The 20,211-nt window shown below is 43.6% G+C and overlaps 4 protein-coding genes across 4 annotated transcripts; 2 read left to right on the forward strand and 2 right to left on the reverse strand.

The window, feature by feature from the left end:
• Nucleotides 1-797: 797 nt before the first annotated feature.
• Nucleotides 798-3,563, reverse strand: LOC120826191 (keratin, type I cytoskeletal 13). The gene is made up of 7 exons (XM_040188272.2): nucleotides 3,143-3,563; nucleotides 2,764-2,846; nucleotides 2,471-2,627; nucleotides 2,105-2,266; nucleotides 1,868-1,993; nucleotides 974-1,194; nucleotides 798-867 (listed from the first exon to the last, which is right to left on the reverse strand). The coding sequence occupies exons 1-7, from the start codon at nucleotides 3,491-3,493 to the stop codon at nucleotides 813-815; spliced, it is 1,155 nt and encodes a 384-aa protein (XP_040044206.2). The 5' UTR covers nucleotides 3,494-3,563; the 3' UTR covers nucleotides 798-812.
• Nucleotides 3,564-6,673: 3,110 nt separating this feature from the next.
• Nucleotides 6,674-7,911, forward strand: aard (alanine and arginine rich domain containing protein). The gene is made up of 2 exons (XM_040188277.2): nucleotides 6,674-7,223; nucleotides 7,416-7,911. The coding sequence occupies exons 1-2, from the start codon at nucleotides 6,999-7,001 to the stop codon at nucleotides 7,536-7,538; spliced, it is 348 nt and encodes a 115-aa protein (XP_040044211.1). The 5' UTR covers nucleotides 6,674-6,998; the 3' UTR covers nucleotides 7,539-7,911.
• Nucleotides 7,908-11,968, reverse strand: LOC120826195 (uncharacterized). Its single transcript, XM_040188276.2, has 2 exons — nucleotides 11,624-11,968; nucleotides 7,908-9,383 (listed from the first exon to the last, which is right to left on the reverse strand). The coding sequence occupies exons 1-2, from the start codon at nucleotides 11,804-11,806 to the stop codon at nucleotides 9,093-9,095; spliced, it is 474 nt and encodes a 157-aa protein (XP_040044210.2). The 5' UTR covers nucleotides 11,807-11,968; the 3' UTR covers nucleotides 7,908-9,092.
• Nucleotides 11,969-13,325: 1,357 nt separating this feature from the next.
• slc30a8 (solute carrier family 30 member 8) lies at nucleotides 13,326-19,829 on the forward strand. Its single transcript, XM_040189496.2, has 9 exons — nucleotides 13,326-14,160; nucleotides 15,475-15,641; nucleotides 15,854-16,000; nucleotides 16,346-16,499; nucleotides 16,675-16,823; nucleotides 17,638-17,750; nucleotides 17,928-18,033; nucleotides 18,133-18,267; nucleotides 18,636-19,829. The coding sequence occupies exons 1-9, from the start codon at nucleotides 14,087-14,089 to the stop codon at nucleotides 18,779-18,781; spliced, it is 1,191 nt and encodes a 396-aa protein (XP_040045430.1). The 5' UTR covers nucleotides 13,326-14,086; the 3' UTR covers nucleotides 18,782-19,829.
• Nucleotides 19,830-20,211: the final 382 nt, after the last annotated feature.

Consider the following 20,211-nt stretch of genomic DNA (forward strand, 5'->3'; position numbering starts at 1 on the left):
GCCGACATGTAACATATCAAATTATTGCACCTTGTGATATGAACTAATGATCAAGCAGGTGCATTATGCCAGCCTGTTTGTAACTTACTAGGCTGATGGTAACTCCTTGCAATCAGATCATTTTTGTATTATCATGTTTCACTGTGAAATAAATATGTGTATATCTCAGGACCTGTAGTGACAACATGCTGATCAGATACACAGGTTGAAGGAATTTGTGTTTTTTCCATAATGGCATGCATTTTCATTTGAGAAGGAGAATTAGGATGCATAGACAGTTTTTAGCAGTGTCGATATTCATTATTCTCACAACCGTTGTCAGTCTGGAGAATACAAATTTTGTTGAGTCATGCGTTGTTGTGTCAAACACATTAACAAGTCATTGGTCTTTTCATTGTCTCTCTTATCTACAGTAAACTTTAAGCACTTCATGCTTTATGCTCTGGTAAATTATAATAATATTCACTGCTGTAGAATACCTGCTTGCAAACTTAAGAAATAGTTTAAGCTTCTACAAATGTAGCAGTGAAAACCCCCTAATGCCCCATTCATTACAAAAAATATCAACTGCACAAAAACCTTAAATTCCAACTTTTTAATCTTTTCCAGTTTTTGATAATCCATCCAGTTTATCACTCAATCTCATCAACATCCACATCAACAGTCTTGCTGGTTCCGACCACCTTTCCATCCACAACTGTTTCCACCACTGTGATGGTCTTTGTGATAACTGAGGGGAAAAAAAATATAGAAACAATCATGAGCAAATCACACCACATTTCTTAAAACCCCGTTAAAATTTACGTTGCATTTTAATGGTGAAATAGAAACAACATGCATGTAAAACTTTGCTTACCTTGTTTTGAACTGGTGATGCAGATGCAAAGAAAGAAAAAACAATTAGTCTAGAACATTTCTACTCTTCATCATATCGTATCAACGTCGGTGTTTCTCTCTCTTCATCGGGTCTCACCTTTCATCCTCCCCATCCAGCAACCTCCTGTACTCTGCGATCTCCATCTCCAGCCGAGCCTTGAGGTCCAGCAGCACGTCGTAGTCCTGCTTGTTGCTGGTGATGTTGGCGTGGAGCTGGGACAGCTGAGCCTCCAGGCTTGTGACACTGTTCTGGAGGCCTGCTAGCTGTGAAGCGTAACGCCCCTGGGTCTCTTCCAGGGTGCCCGCCAGAGACACCTTCTGTTGGAGGCGCAGGAGGAAGTTCTTAAGTGACGAGGCAGTCAGTGATTCAAAGTAACAGCTCTTACTTGATGCTCGTTCCAATTCGCTGCAAGGCTTTTGGCTGTCTGTGTGTGTAACTATCATTTTGGTGTCGTGTGTAGTTCTTAATTACCTTTTATTTACAAAAGGTTGTTGCCGATCATGTTCGTGCACTAAATATGGAGCTCCACCTAGCTCCTGGTTGGCTTACAGCTCAGAATTCTAGCTCTTTAAAACTCCAAATTTCACAAAATATAGTACATGGAATTGCATGTATTATACATTGTTCATTCTGTACACATGGCATCCATTGTAGTCTGTCCATCCCGGGAGTGGGATCCCTCCTCTGACGTTCTCCCTAAGGTTTCTTCCCTTTTTTTCCCTCTTGGAAGGGTTTTTTCATTTGTGGGGGTTTCGGGACAGAGGATGTCGTATGTGTACAGACTGTAAAGCCCTATTTTGTATAGCCCATTTGTAATTTTGGGCTATACAAAATAAAATGAATTGAATTGAATGTTAAGTGTCATTTAAAAGCAACACATTGTGAACCCCCTCAGGCTACTGTCTTTATGGTAACTACTAAACGAGCCAGAGAGTTCCAAGAGCTTTTCTTTAAAACATTTCCAGTGTTATTGTCTGTTATTGAACATACCATGCTCAAATGGGACTGCAGATCAATCTGAAGCCTCTGCAGGGTGCTCTTCAGGTCCTTCATCTCTGTGCGGGCCGTCACAAGATCCTCTGAGTGTGAGATCACGTCCTGCTCCACTGTTGTGATCTTGGCAGATTGAAGAAGCAACATTCTTTGTCACCCAACAGCTCCTGCCATATTATTACGATAAACAACCGCGGCACAGTGGCGGTACTCTGAGCAGCTGTAACATTTCACCTGGTTCTGGTACCACGCCTCGAGTTCAATGCGATTCTTGCTGATCAAACTCTCGTAGTGTGATCTGATCTCAGACATGACCTGGTTCATGTCTTGAGAGGGAGAGGCATCCACGGCCACGTTGACCTGTCCGCTCATCTGACTCCTCAGCAGGGTCAGCTCCTGTGGGGGTCAAAGGACAGTCAGCAGGTGTGTTTACTACAAAGAATGAATGGGTTTGTTATCATGGAAACACCAGCAGCGGATCCTTTGTGAGCTGCATTTACATCTGTTTAGAGAGTGTAGGAGACAAGCTATTGACAAGTATGGAGCTAATGGAGGGAGAGAAGAATACAAGATCGCGTGGCAGCAGATCCGTTTAATCACCTCTTCGTGGTTCCTCTTGAGCGTGATGACGTCCTCCCTCAGGTCCTCATACCGGCCCTCCAGGGCCATTCTGACCAAGTTCATCTCATCCAGCACCTTCTTCAGCCCCGAGATGTCCGCCTCCACCGCCATCCTCATGGCCTGCTCGTTCTCCTGCCTGAGACAAGCAAACCGGTCAGACGGGTTTCATTGGGTAGTTCGAAGTAGTCAGTGAGCCTTCCGTTCACAATGTGATGTGCATGTGAAGGTTAACTCATGTGCCATTGCAGAGAAGCACAGAGGAATACACTCACTTCAATTTGAAATCCTCGGCGGCCAGTTTTGCATTGTCCATGTCCAGGATTGTCTTGGCATTAAACTTGGAGGCGATAAGAATCTGAGGTGGGGAAAAAAAACAGGAAACATGTAAGAAAAAGTACAATCGTGCTAATTTCTCAGTATAGTATGTGATCCACGTCAATCATTTTTGGGAAAGTACCCATCAAAACGTGGTCCTTAAAGAATTGGAGTGTAAGGGTTTTTAAATTGAGCCTGTCCAAAATGTATCCTGCTTCTCTAACTCAAATGTCAGCTGTCCCAACCCCACACACAGTTCTTCCCAACACACTCCCCAGAACGACGAGACGGGCAAGACGACAAAAAACACACACATGTCGGTCTACTTCTTCTTACCTTGTTCTCCAGATCTTCGATGATGGCGAAGTAGCTTGTGTAGTCGGGGCTGATGACCGTTTTGCCCTGGTAATAATGTCTGATCTGCATCTCCAGATGGTTGTTCTCCTTCTCCAGGGTGCGCACCTTCTCCAGGTAGGAGGCCAGGCGGTCGTTCAGGTTCTGCATGGTGGCCTTCTCGTTGGCCCCGACGTGGAGGTCCATGCCGGCGGTCACGTTGAAGCCTCCGGAGGAGGACAAGGAGGAGTGTCCGTAGCTCTGCTGGGACGAGGAGATACGAGTGCCACGGCCGCCTGCTCCTCCGTAGACACTCGTGGTCCTCTGGCCGTAGGATACGCTTCTGAAAGACATGCTGAGAGCTGGATCTGGATCTGTAACAGGGAGGATCAATGATCTGCGGTTGAAGGCATCGCCTCGGTCTTCTTGGTTATATAGCAAGAAAGTGGGAGGGCCAAGAAGGGGTAAATGAGAAGGAAGACCCTGCTCCTCTTTGCGATCTCCTCATCAGCATGGGTGTGGTGATTTGCAGGTTGTGGTTCACCGCCTCTTTTTCAGGTCAAACCCGTGGTTCTCAATAAGACGGCATTCCTTGAATACCATTTTGTCTCTGTTCTTTCCATGATCTCCTTGCTACCGTTGGCAGTTTGTGATTGCAGCCCTCCTTGTCAGGTTGGTTGAAAGCAGATTGAGATGAAAATGCATACTTTAGAGTAGTGCATCCTTATAAAAGAAAATATATGGTTCATTTTCTTGTTAAATGTTCGCTCCTAGCAGTAATAGAAATGGAACATGCCAGTGACTATTAACCTGAAATGAAACTTGGGGCACGAGGTTGAGGGCAGGGCAGATTCTAGTGAACGTCATTTTTGTGTCCAAGATTTAAGAAATTACTTAAATTAGAAAAGACAACAGATTGAACATAAAGTGAGGACACAGCAATTTATTGATGAACATATTGGTCTCACAGTGCTGTCATGCTGGGATGGTAGAGCTGAGTAAAGATCATGATATGAATGAAGAGTAGAATACTTACTAGTTAAGAATATACACAAATCACTCTTTTTTAGTTTTATTATAGTGATGATACATTCTAGTTTTGTTTAAGTAACATTTTCATAACAGAACCTTTAATTTAAGTAATTAGCGTTGTATCTATACCAAAAAAATACAAGGATCTGAGACCTTCTACTAGCGCAATTAACTTATTCTATGATTGGATCAATTGGGGATAAACACTGAAAAATGTAGGTTTTTGTTTAGATTGAATTGTAGGACAAGCCTGACAGGTTACTGAGGAACTAAACTTGTTTCTCTGGTGAAACTACTCAACACCCTGCCTGGATCACATCTATTGTAATATTTGGAAACTTTGCAAACAATCTGCAATGACCAACTTAAAAATTGTACCAGATAGTTGCATTGGTTTATGATGATCGCCTACACACAACAAGCACACACCTGTAAATTATCACTTCACATAATTTGCTTTATCTGATTATCTCATCAATGGAGCCATGACGCATCAATCAGCACTCACGCTGATAAGAAGGGTGTCGGGGTGAGTGGCAGGTTTTCTGTCCATCTGAAGACTTTTTTTTTTCTCCAAAGCGCTGCCAACACACTTCCAGTGCAGCAATGGACACGCTTGGCTTGTAAAACAACTTTCTAAGTGTCCCTTTCATCCTTTAAATATCTTTTCTTCAATCACCGAAGAAAAGATATTTTGTTCCTACAAACACTGAAGACTGAAACTGCAGCTCCGCCTGGCTTTCCTGGCCCCCGCCCTAAAGATGTGACTACCAATCCTTTCTTTAAGATAGTCAACGTTGATGGCACGTTTGTATTAGTTGGAGGATTTTTAGTTGCAGCAGCATTCTTTTATGTACTCGTGCTTGTGTAATCCGTGTTTAAATTTTTTTTTAACATTTTTCATAGACTTCATAAAAGTGACCTTGTAGTTTGGCCAATCGAATCCCATCAAATCACTAAAATTGTGAGTTATCAAATGTTATAAACATACAAGCCCAAAACAGAAATTGCCAGAGTAGCAGTATTAAATCGGCTTTTCATGTTGTTTATCTTTTTGTACCATAGTTGAGGTAATTAGGAGTTTTTACCCTGACAAAAATAAAAACTTTAATGTCACTACAAACTGCGATGCATTTCATTACAACGTAGTCCCTCAGTTTGTCTCCCCCGGTTCTGGTGAAATTCTGGACGTGGGTGAAAGCGCCACCAGGAGGCAGCATAGTTGGCTGAAAGGTCACACACTATCAACACAATGCACGTCCAGAAACGGCACATGGCACTGCATCACTTTTTATCCACTGAAAGGGAACTCAAGAAGGTACTTTATTTAGTTTACTCCGTCGAAGGAGCATCTCCAGACACGGGGACATTGTCCAGAGCCCTGCACTCCTTCCTGCGACTTCTATGTGTTACATTTACTTAAAAACATTGCCCTTGTCTTGCATAACGGACCATAATCCAGCGGAGTGCACGGCTGTCGGTCACCACCCACCAGACCACCTGCGGCTCAGTCTGTGTATCCGCCGGCTTGTTTGTCTCTGTCATACTCGTTCCCTGTCGGCCTGCTTCCTTCACCCCCCGAGGCAGACGGCCCAATCACTCCAACCTCTTCTCACGCTCGACAGACCTCTGCACAAATGGAGTCATAGCTCACATCTCACGGGCTCTGACAAGTGCGCTGCTCCGTCCCCCTCTCCAACACGTTCATCCATCCGCCCTCACAATTTACTCTATTTTCATTTATTTGATGCACAGTGTGTGGAGTGAGAGTTTTTGTATGGTGGACGCAAGGTTAACTCTCTCCCTCATGCACACACACACACACACACACACACACAATAACACACCAACCACTTCTCATTGTGTCCTATGACACAGCACTTTAAAAGGCTAAAACAGTATCTCACAGTGAAGGGGGGGGGGCATTGACTGTGTTAGATGTCTCATCCAAACGTGCCCACTCATTCTTCACAGCCCATAAGTCAGAGAAGGACATACACTAGCACCTTGTCTCGGTACAGAAGTCAGGGGGGGAAAAGGGCTCACAGTTGCCAAAAACCATCCCACAAACCCCACAGGGAACGGACTTAACTTGGGACACAAAGGGCCTGGTTATATTTCACCGTAGGATGGCCTTTGTGCCTCTGAATCGGCTAACACTGAGGCTGTGTCTCATACCTCGTCCAACCCGTCTGTCTCCTAAGCTGACAAGTAGGTCTCTTTTAGGGAGAAGCACTAGAAAAAGTCCACTGGGGGTTCGATGGATTTTGTGCGTATACACGCAGGCGCGCACACACACACACACACACACAGGTTTACACATGGGCACTTTGTCCAAATGAGAGCTCACCCACAGCACATTTCTCACAGTAGGGTTGTATGGAGGCGGGATGAACTGAGAAAGAAAGAGCCGAAAGGGGGAGGGTGGTGTGGTGGTGGTGGGGGGAGGTCTCTTCAGCTCTTTTTGGAGGCAACAATGGTCTTTGTCCGAGTTCCTCAACCATTCTTCTTAGGGTTACCGAAAGGAGGAGGAGGAGGAGGAGAAGGAGGAGGAGGAGATGGGGCACATGCAGTCGCAGGGCAGTTTTCTCCATAGTAACAATGACAAAACAAGCCAGTTCAACACCAGGCAGGCAAAAGGGATGATTGCAGCTACTGAATAGAAGCTTGTGCTGCGGAGTCCTGTTCACATGAGGAGAGGAGGAAGACGATCAGAAGAGGTGGAGGTCTAGATTTCTCACAGTTTAAGAGACAGTGTGTAGCAGCCTAGTTTTGAGAAAGTGCTGGGAGGCCACACGTGAGGTGGGAACAAACTTCTCCTCCCAGCATGGACCGAGACAGTCACAGCGAGGATACTTTGTCCACCATGGTTCTGGAGAACATTAAAAACAAATTGATTCATGCCTTCAGGGCGACCGGAGAGTCCAGGGGGAACCCTGAAGACGCTGGCTCCGCTGTGAGACCGGTCAGCATGAGCAGGAGTCACCAAGCCAACGAAGAGCTGCGGAGGGCGCAGATAGACGGAGCGATAACCTGGCTGAGGTCCGAACTGGTGAGTTTTGATTTTGATATTGTGCTAGTTTTGCAACAGGTGACATAACCGGAAATGTCTCCAATTGATCCATTGATGGGGTCATTTCTTGAAGGTAGTTTATGTATTTGTATGATGACAGTCGGAGGAAACCTTTCGTGTCCTGGCATCTAAAATATGCTAATTCAGATTACTTTTATTGGTGTCTTGCAGCTGGAGATGCGCTCACAGGACCTCCAGCTGGCTCAGACGCTGCTGGGCCTCAACACAGAGATCCAAAGGCTGCGTAGGGAGAGTTTCGGAGGCGTGGAAGCGGAGGGGGATGATCAGCAGTAACTGGCCCAAGCAGTGATGCCATTTTCCGTTCGGAGAAGACTTCAGAGAGGTGGAGAAATGCCATGGAGCCCGTGGAACGCAAGGAAATGGCTGGAACCCAACAGCAAAGATCAAATGCATTGGCTGGTGATAGCTGTCATCATGTTTGTCATGCATGGTACAAAGAGACACCAGATGCACGTAAAGTAGGAGGAAAAAGAAGGACAACATGTGCTTTCTGTTCTGTGATGCTGGCGTTGTTAATTTGAGATATTTTGCACTTATGCAGAGTTGTACTAAAGAATGAATGAATGTAAAAACTATAAACACTTTTGTCCCAATATGATGTTGACATTTTTTGTAATTTGACAAAAAAATAAAATTTGCACCATGAGTGAATTCATGTTTAATGTACTGGCACAGCGCACGGCACATAACAGCCTGTTTGAAATACAGCTAGAAGTTAAGGTTTGGTTGTTAAACTCCAAACCAACTCCATTTTATTCAATTCCCAAATACTTGATTACTCAAAGAGATATTCACGACTACACGGCACAATGGCACTGTCAGCAAAATGCTTCATTGCCATATGTGGGCAATACAAATGCAGTATACTCCAGGCGGTCCCACTGCTGAATTTAATCGAATGTGCATGCAGTTGGAGTTGTTAAAACCTCAGCGAGCTTTCAGCACTTACACACATAAAATCAATACACAATTAAAAAACGCAAATTCAAACCTCAACATTTGTCAGCTCTGTGCCACCAGCAACTGTTACATACAATAGTGACCAAGACCAACACAAGATTTACAACAACCTCTTATGTACTCAATTTAAGGAATAGCTGGACATTTTGGAAAACTCAGCTTCTCCATCTCGTTGAGATTTAGATGAGAAGACTCTGGTCTCCCTGTCGATAAATATAGCGCCGCAGCCCCCAGCTGCTTTGCTTTGCTTAGCCTCGTATCGAGACTAAATATTTTTTTGGGGGGGGAGTCAACAAAATACTTATAAGCTAATCTTTACAAAAACGGAAGGTGACATAAGGGCAGAGTCACGCTGGCTGCTCCCTCTGTTAACCATCTCTATGCTAAGCAAAGCTAGCTGGATCTCTCAGCGGGTTATTTATGGTCCACGAACAACAGGCTTGTGCAATATTATTCAGTACAGTACCATGTCGCTTCATTAGAATAACACAAAAAAACATAAATATATCAAATGTAAGGTGAAGAATAAATGACGAAGTCTCCCAGCCGGTGGAAAGGAGCTGCTCAGGTGGTTATTTTTGACTAAGGACTCCCAACCCTTCAGGTGTAGAACTGCAATTCCAAAGAATTTTGTCAGAAATCTATGTGTTTTTCTCTACAATGCCATAATTTATTTAAGAAAGCAGAATCAACAAGCTAAAGGAGCCACTAAAGTGACATTTAGGGCTTTCCTTGTCCTTGTTAGTAAGCGGGAGCAGGGAGGAGAGGAGGGTTATGATGGGAAGCTACAAACATGTATCTTTCTCCAGGTGTTTTGTTCGTCGACTGTCTTAGAGGAAGTTAGATTTCTTCTGATAGTCAGAATTGTCACGGCACAGAGCTCCTCCGGCTGAACGCCCTGTCTGATAAGACCCTCGAGTGAAAGGTCGGCGCGGCCTTAAGGCGAGAAAGGGAGAAGCCCACCTCCCCCGAGCCGGAGTAGATGCTGCTGCTTCCTCTTTCGCTCTCGGAGTCCCAGTAGCTGCCCTCCTCTTCCTCCTCCTCGTCTGTTTCTTCCTCTCGCTCCTCTTCAGCCAACTCTTGCTTCAGCTCCTGGATGCCTGAGTGAAGCTCCATCAGCTGCCGGATCAGAGCTTGGTCCTGCGAGCGCATCTCCACCTGCACATGCACACACCACAAAATGATTAGTGAGAGCAAAAGGAAAAAAAACATCCTAATATCATTTGATAAAAGAAAAATGAACATCACAATTTCACTAATTTCACAATGTCTTGATCAAGCTGAGCGGGTTACTGCTCAGTGTGACGGCATTTCATTCCAGCGTTGCTTTCTTTCAAATGCAAATGCTTCCTTCTGCCCTCCTATTTCTTCCCTTTTTTATGAAAGGCTGTCTAATTGCTGTCTAAATAAGATATTCAGAATTCCACCACCAACTTCAGAGTCCAAGTTTGCCCCAAGGAGTGAAGAATGTACCAAACAAAAAACCTTCAGGGCCGATTTGCATTTCTTTTCTCTGGTAATTACAGCACCAGGTTGAGACTGAAAGATGCTGGTTTTACCGCCTTTGTTGAGGGATGAAAGAAAAAACGTGAACCTTTTTCTTCCAGCCCTTTTCAAATAATGTGTTGGACACTGTGTGTGTCTGTGCGCTGTGTGTGTCTGCATCTGCCTGCGCACCTTCTTCTGTTCCAAACCACCCAAATTCAACATTTTTATGTGGATAACACAAAAAACTCCTGCCATATTTCTGGCTGTAATAAAATGTATTTCTCCAACACGGACCAAATACCCTTGGGATTTAATTAGAGGGATGGACAGAGCACATCTCTAACCGTGCTCAATTGTTGCCCAAATTTAATTGCATTCTTAACAGAGAAGTTGGATCTTTCACAAATCCCCCAAAAGAATCTCTCCTTTTGGGGGATTTCTTTGAAAAAAAAAACATGGACACAAAGCTTTTGCTTTTACTTCAAGATAAATAAAAAGATCAAAATACACACTTTGAAACAAGAAAATTATATATTTTTAAAACCCTTGAAAGAACATGAAGGGATCAGACGTCCTGAACAGTTACTTTATTGACCTGAAGGTGTTATGTTTGGTCAACGGCGGCTTTTACAGTCAAGAATTAACTTAAAAACTGTGCAAAAACAGAAAAACTGTTGTCCTTTATGACTCAAAAGCTTGAAGACAGCTACCAAACGGATCTTGAGCTCGATGCTGGAAGATCTCGATCATTGCCTTGGCTTTTTTCATGTGGCCAATCCTTCTCACTCCTTCTAGAGGAACAACATTCAGATGTTGTCATGCATTGCTGCTTGCAGGCTGGGATTGGGGGGGGGGGGGCTCTGTTCTTACTGTCGTTTTGTCGGGCTCCTACTCAGACACGTTGTTTCTCCTCCCCTGTGAGCTGAGGAGACTCGGTTACCATGACGAGCCGTCCGGGTGAACGCACTAAATGCCAAGTGATATACTAGGCCGTGACAATGGGCCTTAGACAGACGCTCACAGAGGTGCAAACAGACACACACACACACTTGGACACATGACCACACACACAGCCTCTTTAAAAAACGGGTTGACATTGTAGTAACATGACCGACATGCATCTTAGGAACAAAAGGCCGATACCTTCCCACACAAAAGCAAACAGGATGATCCAGAAGGTCTTTTTGTTGTCCTTAGGACTCGACCTTCGGCCGATACCACAATGTAAGAAATATTCGGTTCCAAATAAGAACCCTGCACATTATCAACAACGACACCATTTAAATCTTGTTGCCTGTAAAGTGTGAAACAATCCAGATAATTCTAAATGCTAAAACATTAGCAAGGGTTGTCGAATAGAGATAAATGGACTCCCTAATGTTTGCTGCACAGCAACGTTAAAGATAAAGTTATAGCTGACATTAGCTAAAATTAGCCACCTTAAACTTTTTAATACCTCATGTGAATGCAATGATTATTTCAAAAACCTAAATCTCACAAGATGTTGGTCCCCATATTTAGAACACTATTAATTGGTCATACATTTCTTACTGTAACCGTTTTATCTTTCTAAGTCTAACAAAATGTATTGTATGTAGAATGAAAGTACAATAGCCGCTCAATAACATCTAAGTATCTAAGTATAAAGTAGCATAATAATCCTAATGTATTTTATCCATAACGCACTCTTCATCAATAGATCTTGGCGTGCCACAGAGCCAGCAAAACAGTTAAAACATAGGAAGCACTTAACATTGAGTAAAAAAACCCTACCTGAATAAGAAGGTTTTTAGTCTATTTCTGTCATTCAGAATGACCAGGTGGTGTAAATGGTGTAAATTTAGAGCAAAAGCACAGGTACATGGACTTCATGTGGAAAGAGTAAGACCTCAGCAGAGCTCCAGTCCTACCAGTTCCCTTCGCAGCCAGGCCAGTGCGCTCTCTATGTCCAGCTTTCTGCCTCCCTCTCCAGCTGTGCACCCGGACCTGCTCTGAGGGTCCCTGCGTGCACCCTGTCCCGCCGGCTGGCGATCATCGAAGGTGGACGTCCTGCAGGAGAAGTCCCGCAGTCTGTTCAGGACCACTTCCATCATGTCAGGTGTTTGTTCTCAGCTGTCGCGCAGATGCAGCCTCGTCCGGTCTCTCTTTCTCCTCCTGTTATGAGATCACTTGCAGTTCTGACGATTTATGGGGAACTCTCGCTCCCTTGCATTCTCAGCACTGTGGAGTGCATGTGCATGTTGGCGGAGCAGGTCTGACGTCAGTGCATTGTCCAGATGACCTGGAGCTGTTTACCACTTTGTTTTGGGAGGAGGGGGTTCTTTTACACAAGCACTCACACACACACACACACATAGACAGTGTTCATTAGGATGGAGAGGAGGCTGTCAGCTGCCATGGGGGGATAACATCTTAAGATCTAACATCTAACGTCTGTTGTTTTTTGTGTACTTGAGGAGGATGCAGGGAGTGCAGATCTTGTGATCCCGGGTGGCTCATTGCAGGGCGAGGAGCTTAAGAACAGTGTGAACAACCATGTGTAACTAACCCCCTCTCGTGCTACTTTACCCTCACACTGCCGCCCCTAGCAACACCATCTATTCACACACACACACACGCCTTGGTAAACCAAACATAGGCCCACTTTGTGGACTCCACAGTATCAACCCAAATAGCCACATTGACACATAGAAAGCTATTTTTAAGAGTTGAAACAGACTCCTCTGCAAGAAAACCTACGTCACCACACTCAAAAGGAATAAAAAACAAGCTACCTTTTAGTCTCATTGTGCGAATTGTCCCATGTCCCAAATGCGACTTCCAAAGACAACGAAGAGCCGGGTTTAAGTTGTATGACCTGTGACGTCAACAGTTGCTTTGTGAATGAGCAGAATTATTTATGTTAAACACTTTTTCACCACCTACCAGCTTGATATTGAATTTAATGCTATACTGTTTGTTTTGGGACGGGAGAGGGAATTGTGTTTTTCTATCTGATGTTTCAGCTAAGATCAACACCATTTGGACAATTTGCAAACAATATTTTTTACTGCTGTCGGAGACACACAAGACTTCATATTCAATACAACTACATAAAAAGTGTTGCAAGTAGGATCGTTACAGTTTAAGAATAAGTACTGAGCTTGAAGTACAAATAGAAATACTACAGTACTCAAAATTTCACTTTTTAAAGTACTGGCATCAAAATGAACTTACGGTAATAGAAGAACTCATAATACAGATATTTTTTCTCTATATATTTCTGATCACGGCTCATTGTCGCCACCATGTGTTGTATTTTTGAAGGCAATCGCTGGTAGTTTTCTTTCAAGGATGCAGATATGATCAATCTGTACACTATATTGGAAACTCGATGAGATCACGTCCATCATCTGGCCATGTGACACCACTGGCAAGGTACTTTAAGATGACGTTAAATACAAACCGTGTATTCAAAACAGAAAATATAAACTGCTTTTGAGTCAGTTTTTTTCTCAAAAAATAAAATGTATAATTATATATAAGGACTATACAAAATATCAACCATCCAGTCATAGGATTTAAGAAGAGAAACAGTTGGACACCTGCGACTAGGCCTCGTAATGGAAGTCAAATTGTTTGCGCACTTCCATGGATAACTCGTGACGTCACACACGAATGCCTTTATGTGGCTTCAAATCCACAAGGGACAACTTTGGACTTGTGGGAGCCGATATTCAAAAGCTTTAGAGCAAACTCCGCAATAAAACAGAACTACGGCTGAGAAGAGGAAGCCTGGACACAGAAAACAATTGTGATGGAGTCACGTAAGCGATCCTTGGTTGTGTAATAATAGAGTGCCGGCTGCTAAATGTGGGCGGGGCCACAGTGAGTCAAGTCGTAGTGCCCCGCCCCCCTCATTTGATTGGGAAAATTAGTGCATACTCGAACTTTTACATCTCATTTCATTTTTAGCGCTACATCTAAGAAAACGTGGCATTGCTAGAGTTGTTTTACTGTACACAGCCGGAGCACTGGAGGTCTTTTATTAAACCAAAATCCGCGAGGAGTCTGTGCTGGTTCGGAAGCGCTGCAGGCGGGGATCTGTTTGCACACGGTGCGCGTCGGCAGCGTGGATCACAAGGCTGTGTGCGTCGCGTGTGTTTGATCCACAGTCAGATGTACAAGGAGTCCACGCAACTTTCACAGGAACTCTCAAGAACTCCATATCCCCTTTTTGGATGAACGCAACTTCAGCTTTCTTGGACGTATATTTTAAATCACATTGTTCTTTTTTGTTTTGTTTTTTTTAAATATTTTTTTATTTCAGGCTTGTCGGTTTTTAAAATTGTGAGGGTTCACTTTTAAATTAGTTGCACTCCAAGAAGTTAATCATGTTCAAGAAGAAGGATCCGGAAAGAACGGGACTCGTCTCGGATTTGAGGAGCTCGTACACCGCTTTGGCAAGGTAAACTTTGTTTTCTTTTATTTGCGCTAAACTGGATTAGAATATTTATTTAAACGATAATGATTTCTTCGGCTTTGTCTGAAATGCTTCAGTGAGCTTAAATCAAACTTTTATTTCAGACCCAAGGTTAGTGACGCATATTAAACGTTTAAAAACGGCGTCCCTGAATGCAGTTGTGCTGTTGGCACTGCCTTTGCCCACGTTCCCTTGTGCATGAACTGGGCTTTGTTTTTTAGGTTTTTTTCCACACGGTGCTACTTCGCTGGTCCGAGAAGCAGTGCGCAAACCACAGTCACTAGCGCAAAAGTGCACTTTTACCATGATGGAGACACTGGGAGGGGCCCTGCAGTCTCCCCTCTAGGATATTGCCTGTGGGATTAAAAAAAAAAAAAGTTTTACTTGTTGCTATAAACAAATCAAATATTTTCATTCTGTTGACAGGAAAAAAAATACCCTTTTGAAAGGAAAGGTGTGCACAATTATATATCAGATTAACCGGGTCTGCTGCACTATGCGCAATGAACTTTTTTCATTGATCTGATCTGCGGGCGGCGTGGTGGTTAGCAGTGTAACATCACAGCCAAAGGGCCCTGGGATCAAGGGGCCTATCTGTGTGAAGTTTGCATGTTCTCGACTGAGGTTAGGTTAGTTGGTGACTCTGTGCACGGTGGTCTGTCTCTACATCAGCCCCGACCAGGCTGGCTGTACCCCCACATCTCACCCGATGCAAGCTGGGATTGACTCCAGTGTATATAATCAGGCAAACCTGTTGGCCCTTTCCCTAATTGAGCAGCTGATTGGTGCTGGTTGGCTGTTGGCGAGGAGGCGTGGCCGGTGAAGACCTGGGGAGTAATGGCTAACTGCCTATATAAACCAGCCTAGTTGCTGCAGCGAAAAAGGAGAAAGGAGAGGGACCCCTTGTGTTTTGTATGGCCTGTCAAAGACGTTTTGTGTTGAAACCTGTCTGGTGAGATCCCGTTGTGTTCTACCTGAGTTCTGGAGAAGGGGTAGGTAGTTCTGCCCATGGGTGTACATTTGCATCACGTAGGTACATTTTTGTTACTGGGCGGGGGTCACCCCTGTAGTTTTGGCCATAGAAAGGTAAGCTGGTTAGGGATTGACTGTGTTAGGCAGGGATACGTGTGTAGAAAAAAGGGACCTTTTGTTTATTTCATTACTTTGACCCCAGTCCCAAAATTCCCTTCTCCTCCCTTCCTTGGTTGTGTGTGTGTGTACTTGTTTGTTTTTTTGTTGTTCCAAAGACTTTCATCTGCCAAAACAACATGTATTAATTTTTTTTAAATGTGCATCCAGTGTGCCCAACCAGATGGCGTTGCAGATAGACGGCACTGGTGGCATCAAGCATTGCCATGACAACAGCAGCGCACAGGAGGATCGTGAGCGGGAGAAGAAGGTCGCCCAGAGGAGGCTGTATGTGGTCTCTGTCATCTGCCTGCTTTTCATGATTGGTGAAATCATTGGTAAGTCTTGCTGCTGTTTTTTCCAAAATGTGTGACATTTTTGGTTTATTCAACAAAAGTCAACTATCTTTTGTACTTGTGACTCCGCCAGGTCAAACTTTCCCCTCGTCTTTTTTTTTGTTTTGTTTGTTTTTTTACACCTCCCAGTATCAGTGGATCATTTCAGCAGTACAACAGTGTAATATCTATATTGCTTTATGGTCCTTCCGAAGGTGGCTATTTAGCAGGTAGTCTTGCGGTGATGACGGACGCTGCCCACCTGCTTGCAGACTTCATCAGCTTCCTCATCAGCTTGTTGTCCCTCTGGCTCTCCTCCAGACCTGCCACTCACAAGCTCAGCTACGGCTGGCATCGCGCAGGTACGTGGGCTTTGATGCGGGATTGTATGAGGTACATAATACTCCGTGTATTACTACCTGCAGGAGTATCAGCACAGGGGCAAAGTGTTATGGTGTTAAGCGGACATAATGTTATGGTTATCAACATCGGACTAAAATCTGTAATTGGAGCTATCTCTACATCTAACAATTTAAGACTCTTCTTGTCACTTAATTTACCGTTACCATAGCATTGTATTTAAAGTTTCTTCTTTGTTTTTTGGAGCTGAAAACTCTTGTGTGGAGCAGCTTTCAGTCAGTATTTCTCGGCGCCTCTTGAAATGTTCCTCGCCATTTATTTTCCTCCTCATTTGTTCCCCCACGCAGAGATTCTGGGCTCTCTGCTGTCCGTGTTCACCATCTGGCTGGTAACAGGAGTGTTGGTTTACCTGGCTGTGGAGCGCCTCGTCAGCAATGACTACACCATCGAGGGCACCATCATGCTCATTACCTCTGGTTGTGCTCTGTTGGCTAATATCGTGTGAGTGAAATACACACGCTGTTCTTATTTATACGGCTTTTATCGATCCGCTTTGGATCTTTTTGTTAAGGCCGATACAGAAAAGAGGTCAAAACCACATCTACTTTGATGGTCTGTTATATTTAGAGCTGGTTCGATTCCTGCTTTGAAAATGATTTGTTCCTCCTGCCGTCAGCATGGCCCTCATTCTGCACCAGTCCGGCCACGGCCACAGTCACGGGGGAGTGGGCTCACACGGCCACAGCCACAAAGGGAACGAGCACGATCGCGCTACGAAGCAGAAAGATGACCATGCAGACCCCGAGAAAAACGTGGTTGCTAATGGTATGTTCCTTTTAGAAAACAATCATGCTTGAGAAGTAAGTGACAAAATGATGCATAACCTTTTTTCATGATGCAGGGAAATGCTAAAAAAAGCAATTTGTGAACAGAGGTTTGTTTTGAATGCTGGACAAAAAGCTCAATTGTTGGCTTTAGAATTTTATTAATAATGCCAATAATACATTAAAAAGGTGGAAAAGATCAGGGCTTGTTCAAAGTCTGACACCATACTAAATTGCTGGCTTTAACATTTTAATGAAACAAATCAAAAAAGATCCATACTTTTCCAAGGTTTGTTGAAAAGCGGATTCTACTCTATTCTAAATTGCGATCTTAATCACTCATCCTGAGCTCCTGCTCATTCCATGGCTTTCAGTAATTGCTCAAATATTTTATGTGCGCGTGTCAAAAATCTGAGGATAGAAGCAGATTAGATGACTCAAATGTTCTATCATCCAGAAATGTTTTGTGGCAGTTGGTTAGAGTTTCTGTCAGATGCGCTAATCCGCTTCCTCCACAGTGACATTACGTCAATATCTGAACGTGGTACATTTTCTAGAATGAATCTGTATGCTTTCAGTTTCTGTCAGATTTAAACATTTTTGTCTATTTATTTGAATGGGGAATTGCACACACATCGAATATAGCTGAGAATGTGAATCTTAAAAGTTATATAATTTATCATTTTAGTTGTCCGTTTTGATGTTTAATAAAAACGTGAGGTGCGAAAATGTGCTTTTGGAGGAGTAATGAAGATGCTTTCAGCATACGCACTGATTAATTGTTTAATGCATTGTTGCTGGACTTCTTTTCTAAGGAGGGAGGTCTCAGCAGGACAACGCCAGCGTACGAGCGGCCTTTGTCCATGTGTTGGGAGATCTCCTCCAGAGCGTCAGCGTCTTACTCAGCGCCATTATTATCTTCTTCAAGGTAAGGATTCTCTCAAAGTGTGGGAGGTCTAGAAGCGTGACCGTCTGCAGCTCTTTGAACTAAATTCATTTGTTGATGTGTGGCCCTTAAGTAGTTATTGTATCAGTAATTATTAAGAGGCTTAAGTCTTTGATGCCTTTGGCAAGATACAATGTATTGTCTGTTTCTTTCTTTCAGCCAGAATATAAGATCGCGGACCCCATCTGCACCTTCCTGTTCTCCATCTTTGTCTTGTGCACTACCTTCACCATCTTGAGGGACATTCTTGTAGTCCTGATGAACGGTGAGCCTCTCCTCAATGACTGCACGCCGAGTGTGCGCCTCTCTTTCCCCATTCCTCCTCACCGCCTCACAAAACCATTCATTTCCCTGTACGACTCAGGCACTCCTGCGGGGGTGAAGTACGGCGAGGTGCGAGATAGCCTTCTGGAGGTGAAGGGGGTGAAGGCGGTCCACAACCTTCACATCTGGGCCCTCACCATGAACCAGACTGTGCTGACCGCCCACGTGGCCATAGGTGAGATGGCGCTGCCGGAGTGGAACACTTCACTGCCTTCATTCTGGCAAAAATGTCCTCCAGGTCTGGTTAGAGGGCCCTTGTGGGACTAATAAAGGAATATCTTCTCTAAATCTTTGCTTCAGTTGCCGAATTTAAATAATTCAAATAATAAACGAGTGATAGTAATTTCAAATATTTATTCTCCTGTATATCAACGTCTCCATTAACGTCAGTAATGTCAACAGGCATGTAGGCTTAATGCTTGAAGGCTTGTCGCTCTTTAGTACTTCAGTTGAAACAATTTTAAGGCACAGCTACTTTACACACAGCGGGTAATAACCTTTTGTTTCACTGACCTTTCCTTCGTCCACTTCTCCTTTCCACAGACGAGACGGTGGACGCTCAGACCGTCCTTAGAGAAATGACACAGGCCTGTATCTCCTCCTACAACTTCCACTCGGTTACAATTCAAATGGAGAGGCAGGCCGACCTGAAGCCTGGATGTACCCTGTGTGAGGAGCCCAAGATGTAGGAACCTGCGCAACGCTTTCATCAGAATTGGGCCACGCTGTGCGTTCACGGTCCGGTTTGATCCGCACTGCTCTCGGGTTCCTGCGACATTTATTCCAAAGGCCTATGACCGTGTGTGTTGATGCTCCCAAGGAAATAGGAAAGAGCCTGAGAGAAAGAGCAGGCTTGTTCATGATTGAAATCATTTTAGAAGAAAGGTTCCGTATCCAAACCATTCCCCGCGCATGAAGTTTTAACTAGCATCAGATGTATTTGCTTTTAAGTATTTGTGTTGAAATATAAGTCGCAGTGAAAACAGCTTCAAGCTTCAAAATGTAAGCGCTAAACACTTGATTTTCTGTATTCTGAGGAATTTTTATTAATTTCTTTGGGAAATCCCATTTCTTTAAAGGAAATTCAGAAACCCAGGGGCATGGTGACAACTGAAAATATAATTCAGTAAGACTCTCAGGCATTCTGTATTGTTTCAACATGTAGCTATGACTTCTGCTTAGTCTTTTGTTTGGGCGGCGTAACCTCTTTAAATGTGCATGTGGCACTCCTCTCTGATAGCGTAAGGTTGTTTTTAATTCATTTTATAAACCAGTTATTGGCTCATATCCCGCAAGTCTGTGTTCTCTGTGAAGCTGTAATATTTATTTTATGTTGCTGTTACAATAATAAAGTCACAATAATTTAAGAAGGAAAATAAGCCTTTCCTCTAGTTGAGTAAAGGCTTTTGCTTTGGATCGGGAAATCCTATTTGGTAATTGTTAACTTATATAGAAATTACACATGCACGTCTACTCTTATTACCCATTTTAACTACTCTATTCACCCTGTGACCTTGTAAAGCATTCTGACCAATGCAAAAGTACTGTTTTTATTTTTAGCATTAACCTACTGTATGCACAGATGCAACCATTTCCACCCTGATACTTACAGATCAATTAGGTATGTAAATATCACTTTTATTTAGTGGTTATTCAACCAGCATTCTCAGAAGTACTGTGTGCATGAGTGTTTCACCAGCGCCTTTCTACTGTTTTAAGATTAAATATTGAAATAAATATTCCTTTACAGAGTCTTGTTTTCAAAGTTCAATTTGCAATGTCTTAAAATCCTAGATGATGAAGCACTGTATCCATTTAAACCCTTACTGCCTACACCAGCTCCTCTGTTGCTGGGCAACAAGCCCACAGATGGATCCATTGTCTTGGGGGCATGTGGATCCCTATAACGTGGCTCCACCTCAACATTTGTTTTTGAATGGGTGACACACTTTGCTTAAAGACTGAGTTTGATTCCCTTGTGGGCCGCTGCTTATAAAAGTCAAATAGGTTTAAAAGATTTGAAACGATGTGTGATATGTGATACTGGTGCTATTTCATCTGTATGAGCCTGCATGTCAGGTTGGGCCAAAGCACATGGTTAGTGTTTTTTTTTATTGCA

This window comes from Gasterosteus aculeatus, chromosome 10, assembly GCF_964276395.1.
Source record: "Gasterosteus aculeatus chromosome 10, fGasAcu3.hap1.1, whole genome shotgun sequence".
NCBI lineage: Eukaryota > Metazoa > Chordata > Actinopteri > Perciformes > Gasterosteidae > Gasterosteus > Gasterosteus aculeatus.

Excerpts from the sequence above, each read along its gene's own strand:
- LOC120826191 (XM_040188272.2), bottom strand. The coding sequence starts at position 3,493 with ATGTCTTTCAGAAGCGTATCCTACGGCCAGAGGACCACGAGTGTCTAC. Across the intron at positions 2,628-2,763 it reads GCCGAGGATTTCAAATTGAA|GCAGGAGAACGAGCAGGCCA; the intron begins GTGAGTGTATTC and ends TGCTTGTCTCAG. Across the intron at positions 868-973 it reads CTGGATGGGGAGGATGAAAG|TTCAAAACAAGGTAAGCAAA; the intron begins GTGAGACCCGAT and ends CTGCATCACCAG.
- aard (XM_040188277.2), top strand. The coding sequence starts at position 6,999 with ATGGACCGAGACAGTCACAGCGAGGATACTTTGTCCACCATGGTTCTG. Across the intron at positions 7,224-7,415 it reads CCTGGCTGAGGTCCGAACTG|CTGGAGATGCGCTCACAGGA; the intron begins GTGAGTTTTGAT and ends GGTGTCTTGCAG.
- LOC120826195 (XM_040188276.2), bottom strand. The coding sequence starts at position 11,806 with ATGATGGAAGTGGTCCTGAACAGACTGCGGGACTTCTCCTGCAGGACG. Across the intron at positions 9,384-11,623 it reads CCTGGCTGCGAAGGGAACTG|GTGGAGATGCGCTCGCAGGA; the intron begins GTAGGACTGGAG and ends GTGCATGTGCAG.
- slc30a8 (XM_040189496.2), top strand. The coding sequence starts at position 14,087 with ATGTTCAAGAAGAAGGATCCGGAAAGAACGGGACTCGTCTCGGATTTG. Across the intron at positions 14,161-15,474 it reads TCGTACACCGCTTTGGCAAG|TGTGCCCAACCAGATGGCGT; the intron begins GTAAACTTTGTT and ends ATGTGCATCCAG. Across the intron at positions 16,500-16,674 it reads GCTCTGTTGGCTAATATCGT|CATGGCCCTCATTCTGCACC; the intron begins GTGAGTGAAATA and ends TCCTGCCGTCAG.